At 45.0% G+C, this 19,117-nt stretch overlaps 1 protein-coding gene across 3 annotated transcripts in view; it reads left to right on the top strand.

The window, feature by feature from the left end:
• TAPT1 (transmembrane anterior posterior transformation 1) overlaps positions 1 to 17,386 on the top strand; it is a 51,773-nt gene extending 34,387 nt beyond the window's left edge. For all 3 annotated transcript variants that reach the window (XM_016138433.2, XM_016138436.2, XM_036227540.1), the window contains 9 exons: positions 1,362 to 1,459; positions 1,641 to 1,710; positions 2,690 to 2,770; positions 3,675 to 3,784; positions 5,123 to 5,182; positions 5,356 to 5,424; positions 8,627 to 8,703; positions 11,789 to 11,949; positions 14,391 to 17,386. In XM_016138433.2, coding sequence (XP_015993919.2) covers positions 1,362 to 1,459; positions 1,641 to 1,710; positions 2,690 to 2,770; positions 3,675 to 3,784; positions 5,123 to 5,182; positions 5,356 to 5,424; positions 8,627 to 8,703; positions 11,789 to 11,949; positions 14,391 to 14,608 — 944 coding nt within the window. In that variant the 3' untranslated portion in view covers positions 14,609 to 17,386. The remainder of the gene's footprint in view (positions 1 to 1,361; positions 1,460 to 1,640; positions 1,711 to 2,689; positions 2,771 to 3,674; positions 3,785 to 5,122; positions 5,183 to 5,355; positions 5,425 to 8,626; positions 8,704 to 11,788; positions 11,950 to 14,390) is intronic.
• Positions 17,387 to 19,117: the final 1,731 nt, after the last annotated feature.

The raw sequence follows: 19,117 nt of genomic DNA, 5'->3' as shown, positions 1-19,117 counted from the left end.
GGGTCCCAGCAGTCAGTGCCTGTCCCGCGTCATTTCACGTGGTTCGCCGTTTCTCACACTTAAAGATGTGTGTGCGCGTGTGTCCTGGACACCAGTGTGACATGTCTGCTTCCCCCTGGGAAGTGAGTTTAACAGTAATCGTGAGGCAGTTTAAGGAGCCTCGCTGTGCATGTTCCTTCGAACCGCTAAAAAAATACCGTTCTGTGCTCAGTACAACTGATGACGTGGAAGGATTTTTGATTGAAAGGACAGTGTTTATACATACGTCACATTTATATGGATTTATGTAACTGTTCTACACTTAACGTTGGAATGTTTTTCAAGGTATCTATAAGCCCATGAATTATTTTACTTCTATATAAAATGTATATAGAAGTAAAATTTAAAATCGGTTGGAGGAATTTGGGAGGTTTTGTTCTCCTCCTGCACTCCCACCTTAAAGCGTTTCTCTTGGAGAATTAAGACTTTATTTTTTATATATATATATTTACATACATAAGTATATATTATATGTAATATATATTGTGTGTGTACCGTTCATTTGTAGTTACACACGCATGCATGCCTACCCTGAAGTTCCACGTGGGTCAGAACTCATTCACAGGAATGCATCATGTGATTTTTTTTCATACTGTCTCTGAAACAGTGATATTTAAAAGGATTGGCCTAATGCTTGGAAAGTGCAGTGTCTAAGTGGAAAGATTTCTGTGAGAGTAAAAGCTTATTCCAAGTATAATGGAATAAGACAGTTACTGTTCTGATTTAAATAAGCCATTCTGTATGTAATATGAATATAATTCTGCAACTTGTGTCATCTTAAAAAATGACGTTTATCAGACATTTCTTATCGTTTCATGTTCCCTATCCGCTGAAGAGCTGTAGAAGATCACTTCCAAATGAACTTTTACTTGGCGTTCATTTTTACTTTAGAAAGCAAATTATCTTAATTCAGAACATATATTGCTAAGTGTCTTCTTTCAGTATTTGCCATAATTTATTCAATTTATTTAACAAAAGTTTTTAAGGGCCTGTTTCCCAAGTATTGTGCCAAATGCCAGAAATGCCAGAGACCTAGGAAGACCAACCCGGTCGTGTTCCAGGACTCACCATCTAAGTGGGTGGATGCACAGAGGCTTACTTCTGCTTTGATTCATACAGGTAGTGTGCATCTTGATCCTGCCAAATTTATATCCACTGTAGCTAACAGAGAAATTACAAAGATAATAAAATATGTAAGACTTGATTGGGAAAACACTTTTTTTCCCTCCCTATTATTCTTTTAGAAAATTGTATAGCATTATCTGTTAATGTAATAATATGAAAACAGACTTGTTTTTTTCCTTGACATCACTTACCGCTAGTTTTGCATGCAATTCTTATAATGGTTCAAGCAACAACTCTCAACGTAGCTTTTAATTCACACAACAAGTCACTACTCACTATCATGATGTCTAACAATGTAAGTACGAGATTTTTATTTTACATTTTTGAGATTATTCGGGCACTTTAGCAGCAGTAATTCTGGATGGGGTAAATTATTTTTTCTAACTGTTATTTATTCTTCAGGTAGTTTTATATGCACTATGTTCATTTTTAAAAGCAAACATTTATAAAGATACTATTTCTGTTTGCTATTTCAGTTTGTTGAAATTAAAGGAAGTGTTTTCAAGAAGTTTGAAAAGAACAATCTTTTTCAAATGTCTAATAGCGGTACGTACAATTAGATTCTACCTGCAGCTTCGTGCAGTATTATTTTGCAATTTATTCTGAAATTCGAATGTCACATTTTCTGTGGGGCTCTGTTTGGCTTAAGCTGTGCTTTCTCTTTCTCAACGTCTTTACTGAGTTTGCATATTATCTTGGTTACATTGCATTCTCAGGATGTTTAAGATAATAAAAAATTGCAGACATGTGTATAATACCTTACTATGCTTTCCGAAACTTCTCATGAATCCAGAAATTTCTTTGTAGCAGATGATATTATTCCATTTTGTAGATGTGGAAACTAAAACACACAGAAAGTAATTTGACTTTGCCAAGGTCACTAAGCTACTGAGAGCAGCATTGTGACAGCTCAGACCCCTCGTGAATAAGGGCCGAGAGCTGAGCTACCCTGAAAAAGAAGGCGCCGCACCTGCCCGGAAAGAGTGTAGGGGTTTAGGGAAGACACATGCAAGACGCCAGCTCGCCAACGGAGACCGAGGTCTAGCTGCCCAGTGAAAGTCCAAGTCATTTGCCATAGAGCATCAGGGAAAGGTGGGAATGAAAAAAGAGAAGCCAAGACAATTGGAGAAGGGCTTCAAGGTGAAGCTGAACTTGCAGAGGGCCCGAGGGCTTCCCACCGCTGGAGGGCAGGCGGGAATCCAAGCAGAACACCGCAGGCCGTGGGGCGGCGGCCCGTCCGTGGGGGCTTCTGGCCCCAGCCCCAGCGCTGCTCACACACCCCCCGACGTGCCGGGCTCCCTGCGTATTTTTCGAAGTTTGTAGAACACGGTAATTTCCAAACTAGAATCATGTTGGCAAGAGATAGCTGACCAGTGTAGCACCATTCTGTAAATGAGATAGTGTATTTTACAGACTTTGGTGCATAATATAATAGTTTTATCATGTTCTGACTAAAAGAAAATTGTTTTATGTATGCACTATATTATTTATACGCATTATAGTATTTATATGCTTTTTTTTTCAGATATTAAGGAACGATTCACAAATTATGTGCTTTTGCTAATAGTGTGTCTGAGAAATATGGAACAGTTTTCTTGGAACCCAGGTAAGTAACTTTTAACAAATACAGTGGCTTCTAATTTTACTCTTGAACCAAAAATCATTCTTCTACAAGGAATAAAATGAGTATTGCAGAAAACCCTAAAGCCTCGTAGCCGTTCCACTCTTCGGGTGCTAGAAAAACCCGTGACCGTAGAACGGATCGTGTGCATCCCCTGTGGCATGGCGGGACGTGACACGGGGAGCCCCTCACGTCCCATGAACCACAGTGTCCCTAGAGCCGTGTGCCCAGGGCGAGCAGACTCCGCTCAGCGCGGCGGCTTCTGCGCCCCCGTGTGTCTTTTAACTATGGAGGGCTGTGCTTCCCTAAGTACAGCCTGATTCTTTCTCATTTCAGGGGTTCACCAGAACTTTTCGCTCTTTCCCAGCATTTCTCTTTTACTTATTCACTGCCTGTTAGTTATCATTTTAAAGAAGGGTGCATTCCAGAATATAATATAAAGCAGTACGTGGTTACGTGTGTGCGTCTCTGCATTAGGGCTGGCAGGGAGCTGTCGCTGTTCCATGACTTCGCCGTGGGGTGGCCGGCCGTCACTGGTGTGTGTGCTGTGTGGCGCGGGAGGGAGGTGCTGGGTTCCGTTGGTCGTTTTCCCTGGAGTCCCACGCTGGCTCCAGGAAGAGGCAGAGGCTCTGTTCACCTCTGTATCTTCTCCTCAAGTACAGCTTATCACAGAGAAAATACAAGATAAATATTTGTAGAATGAGTCATCCTTTAACTTGGTAAAATATGTCTCCTTTGATGATTAACTGAATGCTCATTCTCTATTATCATTTACTGAAAATATTATAGTCTTGCCTTGTGGATTTCAGAGTTCCGTGGTAGCCTGTGGTATTATGAATTCTGTTTCTGTTAAGTGATTTAATTGTCTGTCTTTTCCCATACTTTATAGATCATCTCTGGGTGTTATTTCCAGATGTTTGTATGGTGATCGCATCAGAAATTGCTGTGGATATTGTAAAACATGCCTTTATCACCAAGTTCAATGACATTACTGCAGACGTATGTATTAAAAGCAATTCAGTGTTTGATGTTGACTTATGCTACTTAATGTTATAAATCTGTAGAGTAACAACTTCAGGCTTATTGCATTTATGAAGGTAATAAAAGAGTCCTACTTCTTTAAAGTTAGAATTATAATTCTAAATTTCTAAAAATTATTACACTACTGGAAGTGTGATATTTCACTATTAAACAGTTCTGGTTCCACACTTTTGGGTAGAGGTACAGATTTGACTGGTAGTTGAGGTCAGAGTTGCACTAACTCACAATTAGTATAAATTGTTAATGCTATCATCATCTATTGCATTGTTTCTATTTAAAAGACGGTCAAAACTTTTCTCTAGCTAGATTTTTAAATACTAGAAAGTTAAAATTTGATTTTTTTCTGAGATTATGAATAGGTCTGATAAGTTTTAGAAGACAGGGGCTTTATTTTTTCTGGTGAGAGTTTGATGAAACTGAGAAATTTGTTTTATATTGTAAGCAGACATTCTGTAGGATTTCCAGAAATAGACAACATGGCTACAGGCTCGTGTGTAAGATGTAAGCGAGTTTTCTAGTGCATTCCTCATTCCTTCATCAGAACAATAATTTCAGCTGTTTTCTAGATTTTATTTGGGTTGTCCTTTGTCTTGCTCTTCTACTGATTTAAAATTGAAAGCAGGTTCAACTGTTACAGTATAGTGATTACGGATTTCTGAATGCTTTAATATACTTGAATAAATTATAACTCTACACTTTTTTGTAAAGCACTGATAAAGTAATTTCACCATTTAGTCTCTTGGCTTCCTCAATACAGAATGATTCCTTTGTATGGTGTAATTTAATCTGCATTTGAAGTCAAAATTCATATGCATGATTCACGTACTTAGTGCTGTTTTTAGTGAAAATGACCGTTTACCGTTTTCTCTAACTCAGTTTTACATCTTACCTTACTCAGCATCCAGTTTTTCTAAGGCATCATGATTATATATACAGTGATACTTTTAAGCTGTTCATTTAATGTAAAATTTCAAAATTATTTTACATATATGTATATATATTATACTACTTAAAATAGCCACTGTTCCCAAAATTCTAAACTTTCAGGATTATAATCGTTGAGTATTTATTTCTCTTTGAAGAGACTCCTTTAAAAGTCCTGCGAACATCACATGAGGGGGGATTGAGGCTCTTTTACCCTGTTGCAGGAAAACAGAAACACCACCCAAATGTCTGCTTGGGTATCAAGACCTTTCTCTGGTTAATTGTTAAACGTTTTCATCTATGAATTATAAGTCTTTCCACATTATTTATCTGCATTATATTACTTAATATTGCATTCTTATTTGTTTTCAGGTCTACAGTGAATACAGAGCCAGCCTTGCTTTTGACCTCGTTAGCAGTCGGCAGAAAAATGTGAGCATTACATCAAAGGCATAATCTGAAATTAACTGGCGGTAGTGTAATCATTTTACTAAATGACGTAATAGGATGCCAGGTTCTCTTCTTGCTCCAAACCTCACCTGTTTAGAAGGTATGCTGACGACGAGTTTAAATCCCATAAATCTTTGTCTGCTTCCCCTGTCTAGGCCTATACCGATTACAGTGACTCTGTGGCTCGGAGGATGGGCTTCATCCCTCTCCCACTGGCTGTTTTAGTAAGTCCGTACTTCTTTTTTTAATGATTCGATAGCCATCATTATAGAATATTAATAAATGGATTATCAATAAGTTTGTTTCAAAAGGATTTGATATAAAAATAAAAGGTAAATGACTTGGAAGGAAATTTGTTTTGAATTATGGCATTATCCTTTTGGGATCTGAGCCATCCAATAGATAAGTGATGTTAAGGAGCTTTTTATGTAATGGCTTGTCTAATCATGAGGATACTCTTTTGCTTATTCATTTAGCAAAGGTTTTTTTTTAATGGAAATACCTGGCAGCAAACATTGCCATGAGCACTGTAACACATGTTGGTACGAGTGTAAGTTGACCTAGTTCTGAAAGGCAGTGTGATAGTATTATGGAGCAGCTTTAGCTTTAGGAATTTATCCTGAGGAAATAGTTATAAGAGGCATATGAAGATTTATAGGCAAGGTTATACATTACAGTGACATTTATAATGGAAAAAATTTGGAAACATGAAGTAGGTTCAATAAATTATCATATGCTCAAATGAAGAAATATTCTGTGTTTTGCAAAGTTTTTACAATGAAAAGTTCTACTCTTCAGGAAATATATACACGTTTTAAATAATAGCACTGAAATTTACTAAATCAACTAAAAACAAAGTCATCAACTTCTAAATTCTTAGCGAATCTCTCAGAAGAGCCCTGTAAGCAGTTACCAGCCAGGTCAGGCTGCACTGGTGTTCATTAAGAGGACTTGCTGGCAGCACTTGCGTTTGATTATACCCCTTGCTGGCTCCTGTTCTCACATCAGCACAGGCGCAGCCAGCCCCCTCTGTGCCAGAGTCATGCAGAGTGCTGCTCCCTTAACGAGCCTCACAGAAGTCAGCCAAGAGGCGGATGAGGGAGTCGTCGGTCCTACCGACTGTATTTCACACCAGCTTGCCTGACTTTTTTGAGGGTGGATGATTAATAGACTTAATGTTATTTAAATGTCAGTGTGACTCCCCAGATAACCACATCCTAAGTATTTTCAGTTGTATTAGTAGTTTATTATATAATATAGCTTTCTTTTGCTTGGGAAAAGGAACTAGAATTTTGGGAAAATGGAGGATTCTAAAGAGTAAAATAATTGTTTTTTTAAGGTTTAAGAGGTTGATAAAATAGAACATTGACTTTTTGTACATTTGTTTTCTACAATTGGAATCATGATACACATCATACAGTGTGAGGATAAACCTACATAGCTTGACCGATTTTTGTATAAAAGGGTCGGTTAGATGATTGGATTTAAATGCGGCCCTGCTTTGCCAAATAATAACTGTCTAGTAACTTATTTGCCAGAAAACTCTATTAATTAATTGATTAACAAAACACTTGTGGAAAACCTCCTGTATTTTCTAAAGGGATATGTAGTTATGCAGGGGTCTAGTGAGTTTTTGTTTTTTTGCTTTTCTCACAGATCTCCAAAGTGACACCATAGCTTTGGCAAACACCTAGGAGCTTTGAGGAGTGTGCTGAGGCCTCAGTAGTTAATTCTTTAATTAAGGCCTAAGAATGCCATTGCTTACTTCTAAACATTACCCTAAAATGAATTCATGTACAAAGAGAGTCAAAGAAATCGTGTATTAGGGTTCAGGGAAATTAGACTTTGGATGTGTGTATCTTAAAGTTGCCTGATAATATACTAGATAAAAATGAAGCGATCACCGGTTTGCCTTTCACGTGAGCGGGTGAAACCCTAGTGCCATGTCAGTTTCCATCACAACCGTTTGTACAACAGGAAGACGTTGTACAGTGGGGCAATGATGAGGACTCTGTGAGCTTTCTCACAGTGACACATTATGGGACACATGACAGTCCATTCCCTCCGTCACCTTCTAATTGTTCTTCGTTAGCAGCATCTAAAGAATATCGTTTAAAATGTATCTCATGTTTATTTAAGAGACCGTAAAGAACTCCTCTCCATCCAAAAACATTCCTAGACAAGGTCAATCGTTTTCCCTGATTTTCCATTTCCACGTCGCAGATAACCGTAGCCCCTAATACAGGTCCCCCCACTATCGGAAGGGAGAGCATTTCTGTGAAACCTCATATGCTATGATGGTGTAAATTGAAAAAGCAGTTACTGTTAATTTATCTGTCTTTATTTTGTGCACCACAATCAAAATGCTTAATTACACCCAGTTTTACGCTAAACAACAACCTTTGAGTTGTCTTAGGCTTTTCCGATACCTTAGGACACAATCTGGCTAACAGGTGCATGGAGTAAATCGAGACAAAGCACAAAGACTCATAGACACGGTTCGCAGACACGGTGGTGGCCTGAGGCACAGGCACCGAGTGCGGTTCCCAGGCCGGGAGGGCGGCTCAGCCTCTCTTGCTGCTCAGGGCGTGAGCTGCGTCTGTAACACCTGCTGCAAATCAGGCGCTGGACTCTGTTTTCACATTTCACCTTTTTTAGTAAAAGCAAACTTTTAAAAAGTGGGGGATACCTGTATATGGGCACATTATTAAGCTGAAGCTATAATATATAGATTTTCTGGTGACAGATCCCACCAGATTTATTCAGCAAACTTCCAAGGATAATGCTTTTACTGCTATATTTCTGTGAGATAAGAAAGAAAATAGGTATTTAACCATAACTGTCCAAAAGAGGGAAAATTTCCGATCAATACATAATTGATTTCATAATAGTATTTATTATTTTTCAAATAGTACAAACCTCTTAAGATGTTCTTTTCTCTGTGCTCTGTGAGAGACACTGGGGGTTCTTAAAAAGAATCAAAGAACAAAGGACAAAAAAAGCAAGAATAAGGGAAATGCCCGCTAAATGGTTCTAGCTCTGGTAGGGACACATGTAGCCTGATGAAATAGTTTGTATTTCCAGAATAGTTGTTTATTTTCCAAATCAGCTGATTTGCATCTCCGTTAGGTACCCATAAACACGATTCATGAGCTAGGTGTGTAGAGTCTGACCTCAGCTGCTAGCATTAGCATCCTAGATTGACCCAAATAATCCACACCTACCACGAAAAGCTTCATAAGCTGCCACAGTTCAGTACAAATCGACCAATCTAGAACTGCTTACTTGGATTAGACAGAGGCCACAGGTGTGTGCCCCAAGCGTTAAAATCAGCATAGAGAACTCTGCATTTAAGTATTAACTAATAACTCTGTGGTTGTGTGTTTTGTTTGTGTGTTTTTGTTGTTTTGGTTCGTTTCTGGCTAGCTCATCAGAGTTGTAACAAGCTCAATTAAAGTACAAGGAATCCTGTCATATGCCTGTGTCGTACTCTTCTATTTTGGGTAAGATGAACCATTCTTGAATACGTTTTTGGTTATACAGTAGAGCATGAATGCAAGATGTCACACCACGCCGCCCCGACTGCCCCTGGGCCCCCTCGCCAGCCACCTCCAAGCGCGTGTGCGTCTCGGCTCAGCTCTGGTGCGGTTAAGCACCCCGCTGCTCGGTGCCGTCAGCCGCACTGTAGAGTTTATTTTAATCTTAATGAAATTGTTTACTTCAAGCCCTTTTTGCTTCGCATTAAAGCTTCACCCATATTTTCTTTTATAAAATAAGATCTGCCATTACATTCAGATAATGTCTTGTGTTCAGAACCCCTGGATCGCTACTGTGTTGGCACATTGATGATTTAGCAGACCTCAGGCCCGTGTCACGCAGCCCGGAGGAGAGGCAGAAACGGACAGCTCTGCCTGTGGCTGCCGAGCTTTTATCTGCGCCTTCGTTGGTCTCACGAAGCGTAGACTCTGGTCGGGGGAGAGAAATGGTCAGAAAATAACTATAAAATGGTGATTTTGCTGCTGTTAGTTTTCTGAAGAAGTGAATTTACGATAAAGTAGCCCAGCCCAGCTTTAGATGTACTTACTTAAAAGAGAAAAGGGACCCTGTCCCCACACTGGCTTCAGTCGTGCCGGAGGGCTCGGGCCCGGAGCAGGGTCCGTGCGGTGTCGGAACCGAGCGTCTGGAGAGCAGGCAGGCAGGGCGAGCGTGAGCGTGGCCGTGACAGCGGCAGCCGCGGGGTCACTCGGCACCTCCTCCGGGCGTCAGACGCCTGTGTCCACCCGCCTTCCCATTCTGAGTATGTTTCCTGCATTGCTCTCTGCCTGTTGCCTGGCACGCGGCAGGTGCTCCGGAAGCTTCTGTGGCAGGGACAGTCACTCTGCTTGTCGGCACCGAGCACCGTGAGTCGGGAGTGTGCTTCCCACGCCTCCCCTGCCGAGTTCAGGCGCTGCAGCGAATCTCACCCTGCTCAGTGGGCACGGCCCAGAGCCGGGGGCCACTCCCGTGCCAGCCTGGGGACCAGCCGAAAAGGAGGCAAAAACCTGCCTCGTGTCACTCAAATTCTAGTGGGAAAACAGACGACAAGCAGAGAAACAAAGCGCTAGAACGTGACAGTTGGTGGGAGGCGTCAGGCGTAAGGAGACAGAAGGACAGAGGCGGTGGCCTCAGAGCGGGCCCGGGGCCTCTCTGGTGAGCTGGCACTGCGGCGGAGAGCAAGGGGGGGAGCCATGGGGCCTGGCAGACGGCGGGCTCGGCGGAGGGGCCCCGGGACAGGCCTGACGCGAGGAAGACGGGAGGAACGGTGGGGCATGGTGGGCCAGGAGGAGTGCGTGAGAGGGGACCCGGCTGTGTGGGGGAGGGGGCCCAGGCTCCAGCTCAGAGGGAGGGGGAGCCCCCGGGAGGTTCCGAGCAGAAGAAAGCTAGATCCTCTGGCTCCCCGCCAGGCCCACCCCGGCTGCCGTGCAGAGAGTGGGCTGGAGGGTGGCGAGCGGAGAAGCAGAAGCCAGGCCTGGAATCGGAGGGGTAGCAGCGGACGGTGAGGATTTGTCAGCCGGGTGTAAGTTTTGAAAGTGGAGCTGGACAGGATGCACTCGCTGATGAATCGATTGGATGTGAGGTGTGAGGGAACAAGAAGAATCCAGTGTAATCGCAGAGCTTGGGGCTCAGCAGTTAGGGTAGTGGGGTGCCTGCCGTGTGCTGGGCCGAGGAAGCCTGTGAGATGTACTCGTGGGTTTTGTTTTGATTTGCGGAGGGTCGCGGTTGGAATGCAGGGTTCTGGTTTGGATCCAGGAAGCAGCAGACGTGTGAGTCAGGCGTTTCCGGCAAAGGTGGGGCTGGGGGTGGAGTGGGGGGCAGACTGGGGGGCATGTGGCGGCAGGGCCCCGAGGTCTGCATTCCTGGGAGCCCTGCCAGGCCCCTCCTCACCTTGCCCCCACTGACCTGTGATGTGGTTGTCAGGATTTCATCTCAGTGAGAGACAGCAACCCCCCTGCGTCCTCACTCACTGAAAAACTGGCAGAGAGGTCCCGGGCGTGTGTGAAGAGGTTTCCCCGCCCCCGCCCCCAGAGTTTTTGACAGATTTGTGTCAAATACCTGAAAGTGTATGTACCTTTTGGCCTAGAAATCCCCTTTCTGTAATCCTAGCTATCTAGGAATTTATTTTAATGAAATACAGATTTAACATACTTTTTCCTAATCAGAAATTTTTTAATTAGAAAAACATTCAAAATAATTTATTCAAAAACTACGGGCTTGGGAGAGCTTTGTTTTATAATAACCCATACAGAGAAATATTATAGGTTTCTTAAAATAATGATACTGAGGATTGTTAACTGATAGGAAAAAATATTCATGATATATTGTTTTTTTTTGAAACAACAGTGACGATGATGAAATAACAGAATTGGGTGACGTTTCTGTGCACCGAGCACTGTTCTGAGCACCTTGCCAGAATCTTCTCCCGTACTGACTGAGTGGTTAAGAAACTCACTCAGGTCCACCCAGCTTCTGAGCAGTGGAGTCAGGCTTTGAACTCACACACTCGGCCCCCGGAGTCTGTGCCCTGGCTCTGAACTCCAGTCCCTATTACCTTGTAGAAGACCCGGTTCAGGACAGCCCAGGACACAGATGGGTGTGTGCTCACGGCCAGACGGCCGAAGGCCATACACCGGGAGTGCCCGGGATGAGCGGAGGGCTGTGGACTCACACGTTATTTTGTTTTTGTTCATCTGCATTTACTAAATATTTTTGTTTTGTCATAAGAAAATAAATGTTAAATACTTTGGAAGGTAGAACTTTTACGTGATAGAAGAAGAGAATAAATGTTAACTAGTTAGAATAGTATAAGTTCTAACTAGTATAAGTTTTAATGGTGTAAGTTCTTATAGTGAGAACTAAGGTATTTATCACAGATTTCCCGGCATCATAAAGAAGCCTCAGGAAGGTCAGGCTTTGCGATTGTGTCTGAGACCCCGGGCCTGACCCAGGGCCCCACCTCCCTTTGCCCCGCCCCGCCCCTCCGGGTATAGGTGGTCTTTTCGTGACTGAGATGAGCCCCAGCGGTGGCTGGCTGTCTCCTTCTGGTTTTAGGTTGATATCCCTGAAAGTGCTTAACAGCGTGGTGCTGCTGGGGAAGTCGTGCCAGTACGTGAGGGGGGCCAAGATGGAGGAGAAGCTGTTTGACCCGCCCCCCAGCAGCACGCCCGGCAAGCCGTCCAGCAAGTCGCAGAGCAAACGCAAACCCTCCCAAGGTAAGTCGGGGTCTTCCCGGCGCTTCTCGGCTTCATTCTCTGAAGAGTTAGGTGACCGACTCCCTAGTGAAAGAAAATCAGTTGCGTCACTGTTTGGCAAATACTGTCAAGATTTGATTTCACTTTGACTAGTTGTTATTTTTAATGTTTCTGTTCAGATCTAATGCAGTTTTTATATTTACTCGTTCAGTAGATGATCAGTGAGCACCCGTCACATGGGGACAGACAGTGAAAAAAGGCAGAGCTCATTCTAGGTCGTCGGGAGAGGGGAGGCCAGCCAGTCCTTAACGTGCGAGTGCTGCGGAGGAGACCAGAGCCAGGTGGGGGGCGTCGGGCCCCCCACCCATGAGCAGCTGGCACCGCCCCGGGAGGGGTGTCCCAGGCAGAGGGCCAGCACGCACACGGAGGGAGGCCCGAGGCAGGAACGTGCTGGCTCGGGGAGGGGGGCTGGGGGGGACAGCAGAGACGGGGAGGCCGGACTGGACCGACCCAGGGGTGGGGCGTCTGCAGGAGTCGGCTGGGAGGCACCCGCTCCCCCAGGCCTCTGTGAGGACCTCGGCTCTCACTCTGTGGGAAGGGGCTGCGTGGAGCAGAGGGGCAGTATGATCTAGCTAATGTTTTTAAAAGATCATTCTCAAGCCTTGTGAGAAACAGTCAAGCAGGGTGAGCCCAGGGGCAGAGGCCGGGAGAGGCCTGGCGGGGGCAGGCCTGCGTGAGGGGGCGGGGGCGGGGGGACTGACCAGCACTGACCTGGATGGGCAGGTCTGCAGGAGCGCAGCGTTTGCTGGTGAGGTTACGCTGTTGGGGGAGGGAGGGGGGGAGCGGGGTTAAGGGTGATTCCAGGGTTTCTGTCCCGGAAGACGTGGAGGAAGGAATGGGACACGGGCTTAATGTTTGTCCTTAGATGGCATTTCCCTGTCCACATACAGTTTAAATAGTTTATTTTTAAATGCATGGAGCTACTGTGTGCGGGGGCGATGTTACAACGGTAAATAAATCAGACCGATGGGGAGGTGACGCCAGTGGACAGCCCGAGTAGGCGAGCGAGGCTGCAGACGGCACGGCGGGGACGGGAGAGGGGCCCTTCCTGGCGGGGGCGACGCCCGAGCCGCATCTAGGAGGTGAGATCGGAAGATGGGTGGAGGGGGCGCCTCAGGGAAGGGACCAGCTTGAGCCAGACCCGGGGCCCGAGGAAGCGCTCAGAGAACTGGCCGCTCCGTGCTCCGGGAGTGGGCGAGCTGGCCGGCGCCGTCTGAAGCGAGGGCGCGCTCCTCGTGCGTGTGACAGGGAGCGGGGGAAGGGAAGTAAAAACTCGGGTCGTCCCCGGAAGAGTTTCTGCGTCATAAGGAGCACGTAGGGACTGCTGACGACGGTCCCTCGGTCCCTCCGCATCCTGTATGCTGGGCTCCTTCAGAGCCTTAAGAAAGTAATAAGCGTCAGACTTGCTTGCAGGGGCCTCCAGGCTAACGGGAGATTAACCATCAGGACACTGCATCTCAGGGCCGCCGGCTCCCAAGCCTCGTCTAAGAACTGCACTTCAGATGAGCGAGTGTGTGTTGGGGTCTCGGAGGTCAGGGACCAGATGCCAGAAGCCATTCAGGAAGGTGTATCAAGTCAGGCAGCTCAGGCCCAACCAGCGGATGAAAAGAGGGACCGGCCCTCAAGACAGCGTCCCGTCCATTGTGTTTGAAAAGAAGCCGAAGACAGAAGCCGGGTCGGGGCGGCGGGGCGGCAGGAGGGAGGGGCCACCGAGCACGGCGAGATCCCCGTCCCCGCCATCGTCCCCGCCATCGCGGGGATGGTTTCAGCAGCCTCTGCGTCTGTCAGCGCTCGTCAGATCGCTCGTTTTCCATGTGTGTGGTTTGTGGTGCGTCCTTCTGACCTCACTGATGCTGCTCCTCTAAGGACCGAGTGTCTGATTCAGGGTCCGGTGGGTCCAGGCCCCAGCCCAGCTGTCCCCCAGGCCAGGCTTCAGGTCCCCAGTGGCCCAGAGTGAAAGTTCGGGGTTTTGTTCGTTGGCTTGTGTTTACCTTGGTGTGGAACGCTGAGTCTGGCTGGAGTGACCACACATACAGCGACTCCACGCGTTGGCGTCCAGCAGCCCTGAGCTCTCACCGTAGGAGCTCACGTCAGCACTTCTGGTCTTGCAGTCGCCATGTAGGACTTCGTCGTGTGGGAGGGGGTTTGCCCTTAGGAGTTCTGATCTTTCCAAAATCAAGTAATGGCGTTGTTTGTGTGACATGGTCCACGTAATAGCCCTGCTATAAAATTTCAGTTAAACAAACGGCCAGGCCTCTAAGTTTCATTATGCGTTACGGCTGCTTTTACAGCGCACTGTGTCGTGGTCGTTTACCCTTCCAGTATCACTTTGTTGGTAAGTTCACATTTATTATAAATTGAGAGAAAATCCTTTTCTAATTAAAGGCTCTGTTTTTCCACAGAAGAAAACCTGTCTGCCTCAGTTACCAGCCAGCCTGTCCATCAAAAGGAAAACATCAAACCCTTACTCGTGACGAGCAATTCCGATCAGTTTTTAACAACTCCAGATGGGGACGAGAAGGACATAACGCAAGAAAACTCTGAATTAAAACACAGGTCCTCAAAGAAAGATTTGTTGGAGATAGACAGGTTCACAATCTGCGGAAACCGGATTGACTGAATTCCGAGGCTCCCTGTGCCGAGCGCCGAGGCCTGGGGCAGCCAGGCTGTGCTGCCGGGACAGACAGATGCTAAACGTGGCACTTAAATATTTATTTAAAAACTTAAATTATTAACGGAAAGCAAATCTTAATATCTTCCTTCCAGTAACGTGGTCTGGCTGAAGGTCAGGTCACGGGACAGCAGCGACCTCCGGCCTTGACTGTCTGGGAACTTCTTTCTGCTCGGAGAAGCAGCGGTCACTTCCGGGCTCGACGGGGACAGCCTGAGAATCACTTTTGCTCTGTCAGTTCGTGCTTCCTGAACATCGACTTCTGCCTCAAGGTCTCTTGGGTGTGAGGATACATACCCGAAAAACTGTGAAGCTTCCACCATGACTTTACCTTCCCGTCTCATACTGTTTGCACAAACAGTTTTCAAACTCTACTTCATCTGCCAAAGCATTTAAAAAAAAAAAAAATTACACTTAAGTCAAGATAAATGTTCTTACCACCAGAATTATCCTTGAAGATGTATCTGAATTAATCAGAATAAAAGGCTACCTTAAATAAACAATGAGTAATAGTAGCATTTTATAGAAAAAGAAAAGCCCTAAACAGTTGGTCTATTTAAAAAATATTAATTAATGAAGGTTATGCATCCCTGAGAAAAAGTTTCATAATTTTTCAGTTTACTATTTTAAAGTAAAATGTAAGCTGTGTATTGTTTAATTGCAGTGAATAAAGTAAAAATTCCCTGGCAAAAAGGTACTTTTTATACTGAAAAAGCAGAGCAGTGTTAACTTTAATGTATAGTTAACTGGTTTTATTTTAAAACTAATGGCTTCATAAATTGTTACAGTTAAAAGGATTTGGTGTTGAATAGGCTGAAGAATTGTCAGTGTACAAAATTCAAAGATGTTGACTGTAACTGGGCTTTTAAGTGATGGTTTTAAAGTGAAAACTCTGAGTGGCTTGGGCAGCATCGTCTTGCTTGGGCTTGTAAAACGCATCGTCTTCCTGTGTGGAGTGCAGGGGGTGTGCCCGTGCCCGGGGCAGGGTCTGTGTCCTGCGGGAGAGTGCCCGTCTGGGGAGATGGGGCCGCCAGGGTTCCTGAGCTGGGGGCGCAGGGAGGAAGCAGACGGGGTGTGCGGCATGTCGGTGGCTGCCTGGGCGTGGGAGGACGCTCGTGTGTGGATGTTGGGAACAGCCGTCTCAAGGTGCTTTTTGGTTTCGTCTGAGATCAAGATTCTATTTCGGCTTAATTACTAGTTTGCGGCCTGTATCATAGGACAAGTTATTTTCCACCACGTTTTATCTTGAGAAACCTCTCTGCATTTTTATAACAATTTTACAACATCTAGTTTCAGAGTGTCCAGATGTCACTGGTAACTGTGATTGCCTTTGATGTTTTCATTTTAAAGTTCAGCTCCTGTCCTGATCTTCCGGGCATATGACATACAGAGGTACATTTTAGGGGGTTTGTCTATTTCCTGGGTGAAACAAAAGCAAGCTCTAATGCACTAGCTGTTTATCTGAACTACGAAAGTGAATTTTAATGTTTTGCATTAGCTAAAGGAGTCTGAAGATTAATGTTCGCATAGGATAAAAGATGAAACTGTATGCCAGAAATGCGCTTGTGAGACCGTGAAGTATCTTAAGTTAAAAACGAAAAGACTTAATTGCTTTGTGTATGTTTTGATAAAGCCCCATTTTAGAATTTTTTTTTTTTTTAACATCTTCTGCACCAAAAGAACAGTGTCCATAGTGAATGGGGATAGTTTTACTTTGCCAAACGGAGCCCTAATCAGAGCAAGAATGTGATGAGGGTGTATCTTTCAATTCAGCTTGAATCACTCTATCCTTGGGCTGTCAATTTCAGAAATGTTCATTTCCTTTGCAGAATATTTTGGGAGTTCAGAACGATGTTCATTTCTTCTGTTAAAATGGCATTTAGTACTAATTTTATAAGTGCATCTTGTGTGAAACTCAATAAATTCAATTTTGTAATCTTTTTTAAAAAGGTCACCATTTCTTTTGATAATGTTTACTGTTATATTTGATGGAAAATGAATTTCCCACTCTGTAATAAGAATTTACGTCTCATTTACAAATGACAGGACTATGTGAAATATTCTTTTGGTCTTAACAGCAACAAAATGTTCGATTTTTGTCTTTGGAAAAAAAAAAAAATGCTGGGCATTGATCATAGACCATGCAGTATCTCTCAGTCAACGAAAGTACTTGCATTTTACAGACGTTCCGCACGTCACCCTGTGCGCTTTTCACATCTGGGAGTCAAGTTCAAGGCATTACTTTGGTTTTCAAATAAGGCACAGCATAGTTCAGACTCCCGTTAGCGTCTCCTTTGGAGCAGAAGCCCCAACGCCAGGAGCCTCCAGGCGCCCGTCCAGGTCCCGTCCTGTCCTCTGGCAGGCACCTGGTCTTCACGCTCTTCACACTCAGCCGCGAAAGGAGCTCATTACAATGGGGTCCTCAAATTTTTTTCCTTCCTTTCTCGGTAACTGAGCGGAGGGGGACATACATTCACAAAAGCATTTAAAATCACGATGTTTCGGTATGTTTCTGTCTCATCTCTCTATTCCTTCAGCAGAGATGTATTATACACCCGCAAGCGAGGTACTATTTTAGATGCTGGGCTCTAGTGAAGAAAGTCCCTGCTCTTCTCGGGGAGACCGATAGCAAACAGTCAGTGAAATAACATCTGTCGGAGACGCGTCTAATGGCAAAATGATCTCTCTGGTTCATTTCAGTTCTAAAATAAATCTAGTTCTTTAACATTTTTTATGTAAGTCTGATTTTTTTCCTATTGGAGTTGCTGAAAATAAGATAGTTGTGCAGCAGTTTCAAGTACTTCTGTAAAATAGAAATAAGAAAATGCTGCTTCACTGAAGACCGTAGTTGCCCATCAGACTCTGCTTTGTTCCATAAGTACAGAGTCGTGGCTGGGCACATTGCTGCCTAGTTGGGGACTACATTCCCAGGTCCGTCTCACTGTTCCACGTGGCCAAGTGACTGATTTTCACCAAGGGAAGGAAGTTGAAGGGGTAGATGCCACGAGTCCCCTCCACCTCTCCCCTTCCCACATGCTGGAACCCAGAAAAGGTACGACTTCGCCCCAACCATGCAGCTAGATCCCCAGCAGTCCCAGGATGGCAGAGCTGCCAGAGGGAAGGGATCTGGATTCCTCAAGGCCTCCGCGAGGCAGAGTTGGCCATCACCTTGCCCATCAGTTGAGTCTGCACGAAAGAGAAATAAGATGCCTTCGTTTCTAAGCCACCGAACATGGAGGGTCTGCGTGACAGTCCCCATATACTGGGAAGTCTGGTAGGTCCTATTCAGAGATTTCCATATAAAAGGCATTAGACCAATCTCTAAAGCACATGCTTCTGGAAATACTCTGGATTCTCACATTTATTCTGTTGTTTTTAGGGGGAAAGAGAAAGATATGCTCCATTTATTCAGCAGTCAGCCTCCCCTCTTGAACTGATCATTAAACTGGCTCGTAAGTGGCAAAGTCCTGTTTGTCCAGTGCGCCACGAGACAGGCCCCTTATCTCCGGAAATTTGTGTACACAGTAGAAGGGCAGATGATGAGGGTAGCCTGACAGCACAGAGATGTGGGAGCAAAAGGAGTTAGTATGTCAAAAGAGCAGCAAAAACGTCATCAGGGGCCAGTTTGAGGCCAATGGTGCCTCGCAAGTGACCGCTGGAAACATGCCCGTGCTGTGGCTCAGCGGCAGGTGCAGCGTCCCTCGGTGCCCAGACGCCCGGGGCGTTTTCGGTTATGTTTCGTTAAGGAGGAATGTGTACAATCCAGAGGGCAAGTTCTTTAAAAAATCGGTCTTCTAAGGGAGTCTTAGCGATGAGGAAGTGTGCCGAGCAAACACAGCCTCGCTCTTCCAACCTTCAGAAAGGAGATTTCCGTCGACTTACACAGCAAATCAGGGAAAGGCACGTTTTGGCATAGTGTGGTATTGTATCTGAAGTTTGATATTCAACGAAAAAGACTAAGTAGCTGCATAATGTATTTTGCTTTTAACGTACGACTTTATTTTGGGGGTCCTTGAGAGCACACTTGGCACCTTTGTAAGGGGATAGATCAAGAATTAGAGAGTGCATAAGCTCTCGAAGCGTCAGTCGCCTGCAAAATGGGTATTTTTTAAACTAATGATTTTTGATAAACATTCTCATTTCAAGAAAGTAAATACTGGAGATGGTCCGAAGTAGCTATAATACCATGGTTCCCCAGGTAAGTGACATACAGCAAAAACTTCATCGACATCTTGCTGGGCTTGATTGAACAAAAATTAATTGCACAGTCGCTGTGCAAAGCGCAGAAGTGAAGATATGCTCTCTGCTCACAAAGCTTCTCTACAGTCTAGCAGGGGGGCCGTTGGTGACGTCGAGCGGGCAGCCACAGTCCACGAGATACGCACGACATGGACACAGATCCCGGGCGGAGCAGAGCACCGGACGGGAGACGCTGAGGAAGATGTGCGCGCGGGCTGC

Source organism: Rousettus aegyptiacus, unplaced genomic scaffold (assembly GCF_014176215.1).
Source record: "Rousettus aegyptiacus isolate mRouAeg1 unplaced genomic scaffold, mRouAeg1.p scaffold_m13_p_10, whole genome shotgun sequence".
In the NCBI taxonomy this organism is placed as follows: domain Eukaryota; kingdom Metazoa; phylum Chordata; class Mammalia; order Chiroptera; family Pteropodidae; genus Rousettus; species Rousettus aegyptiacus.
Note: the sequence above shows the minus strand (reverse complement) of the source record. Positions and strands in the feature narration are given on the sequence as shown.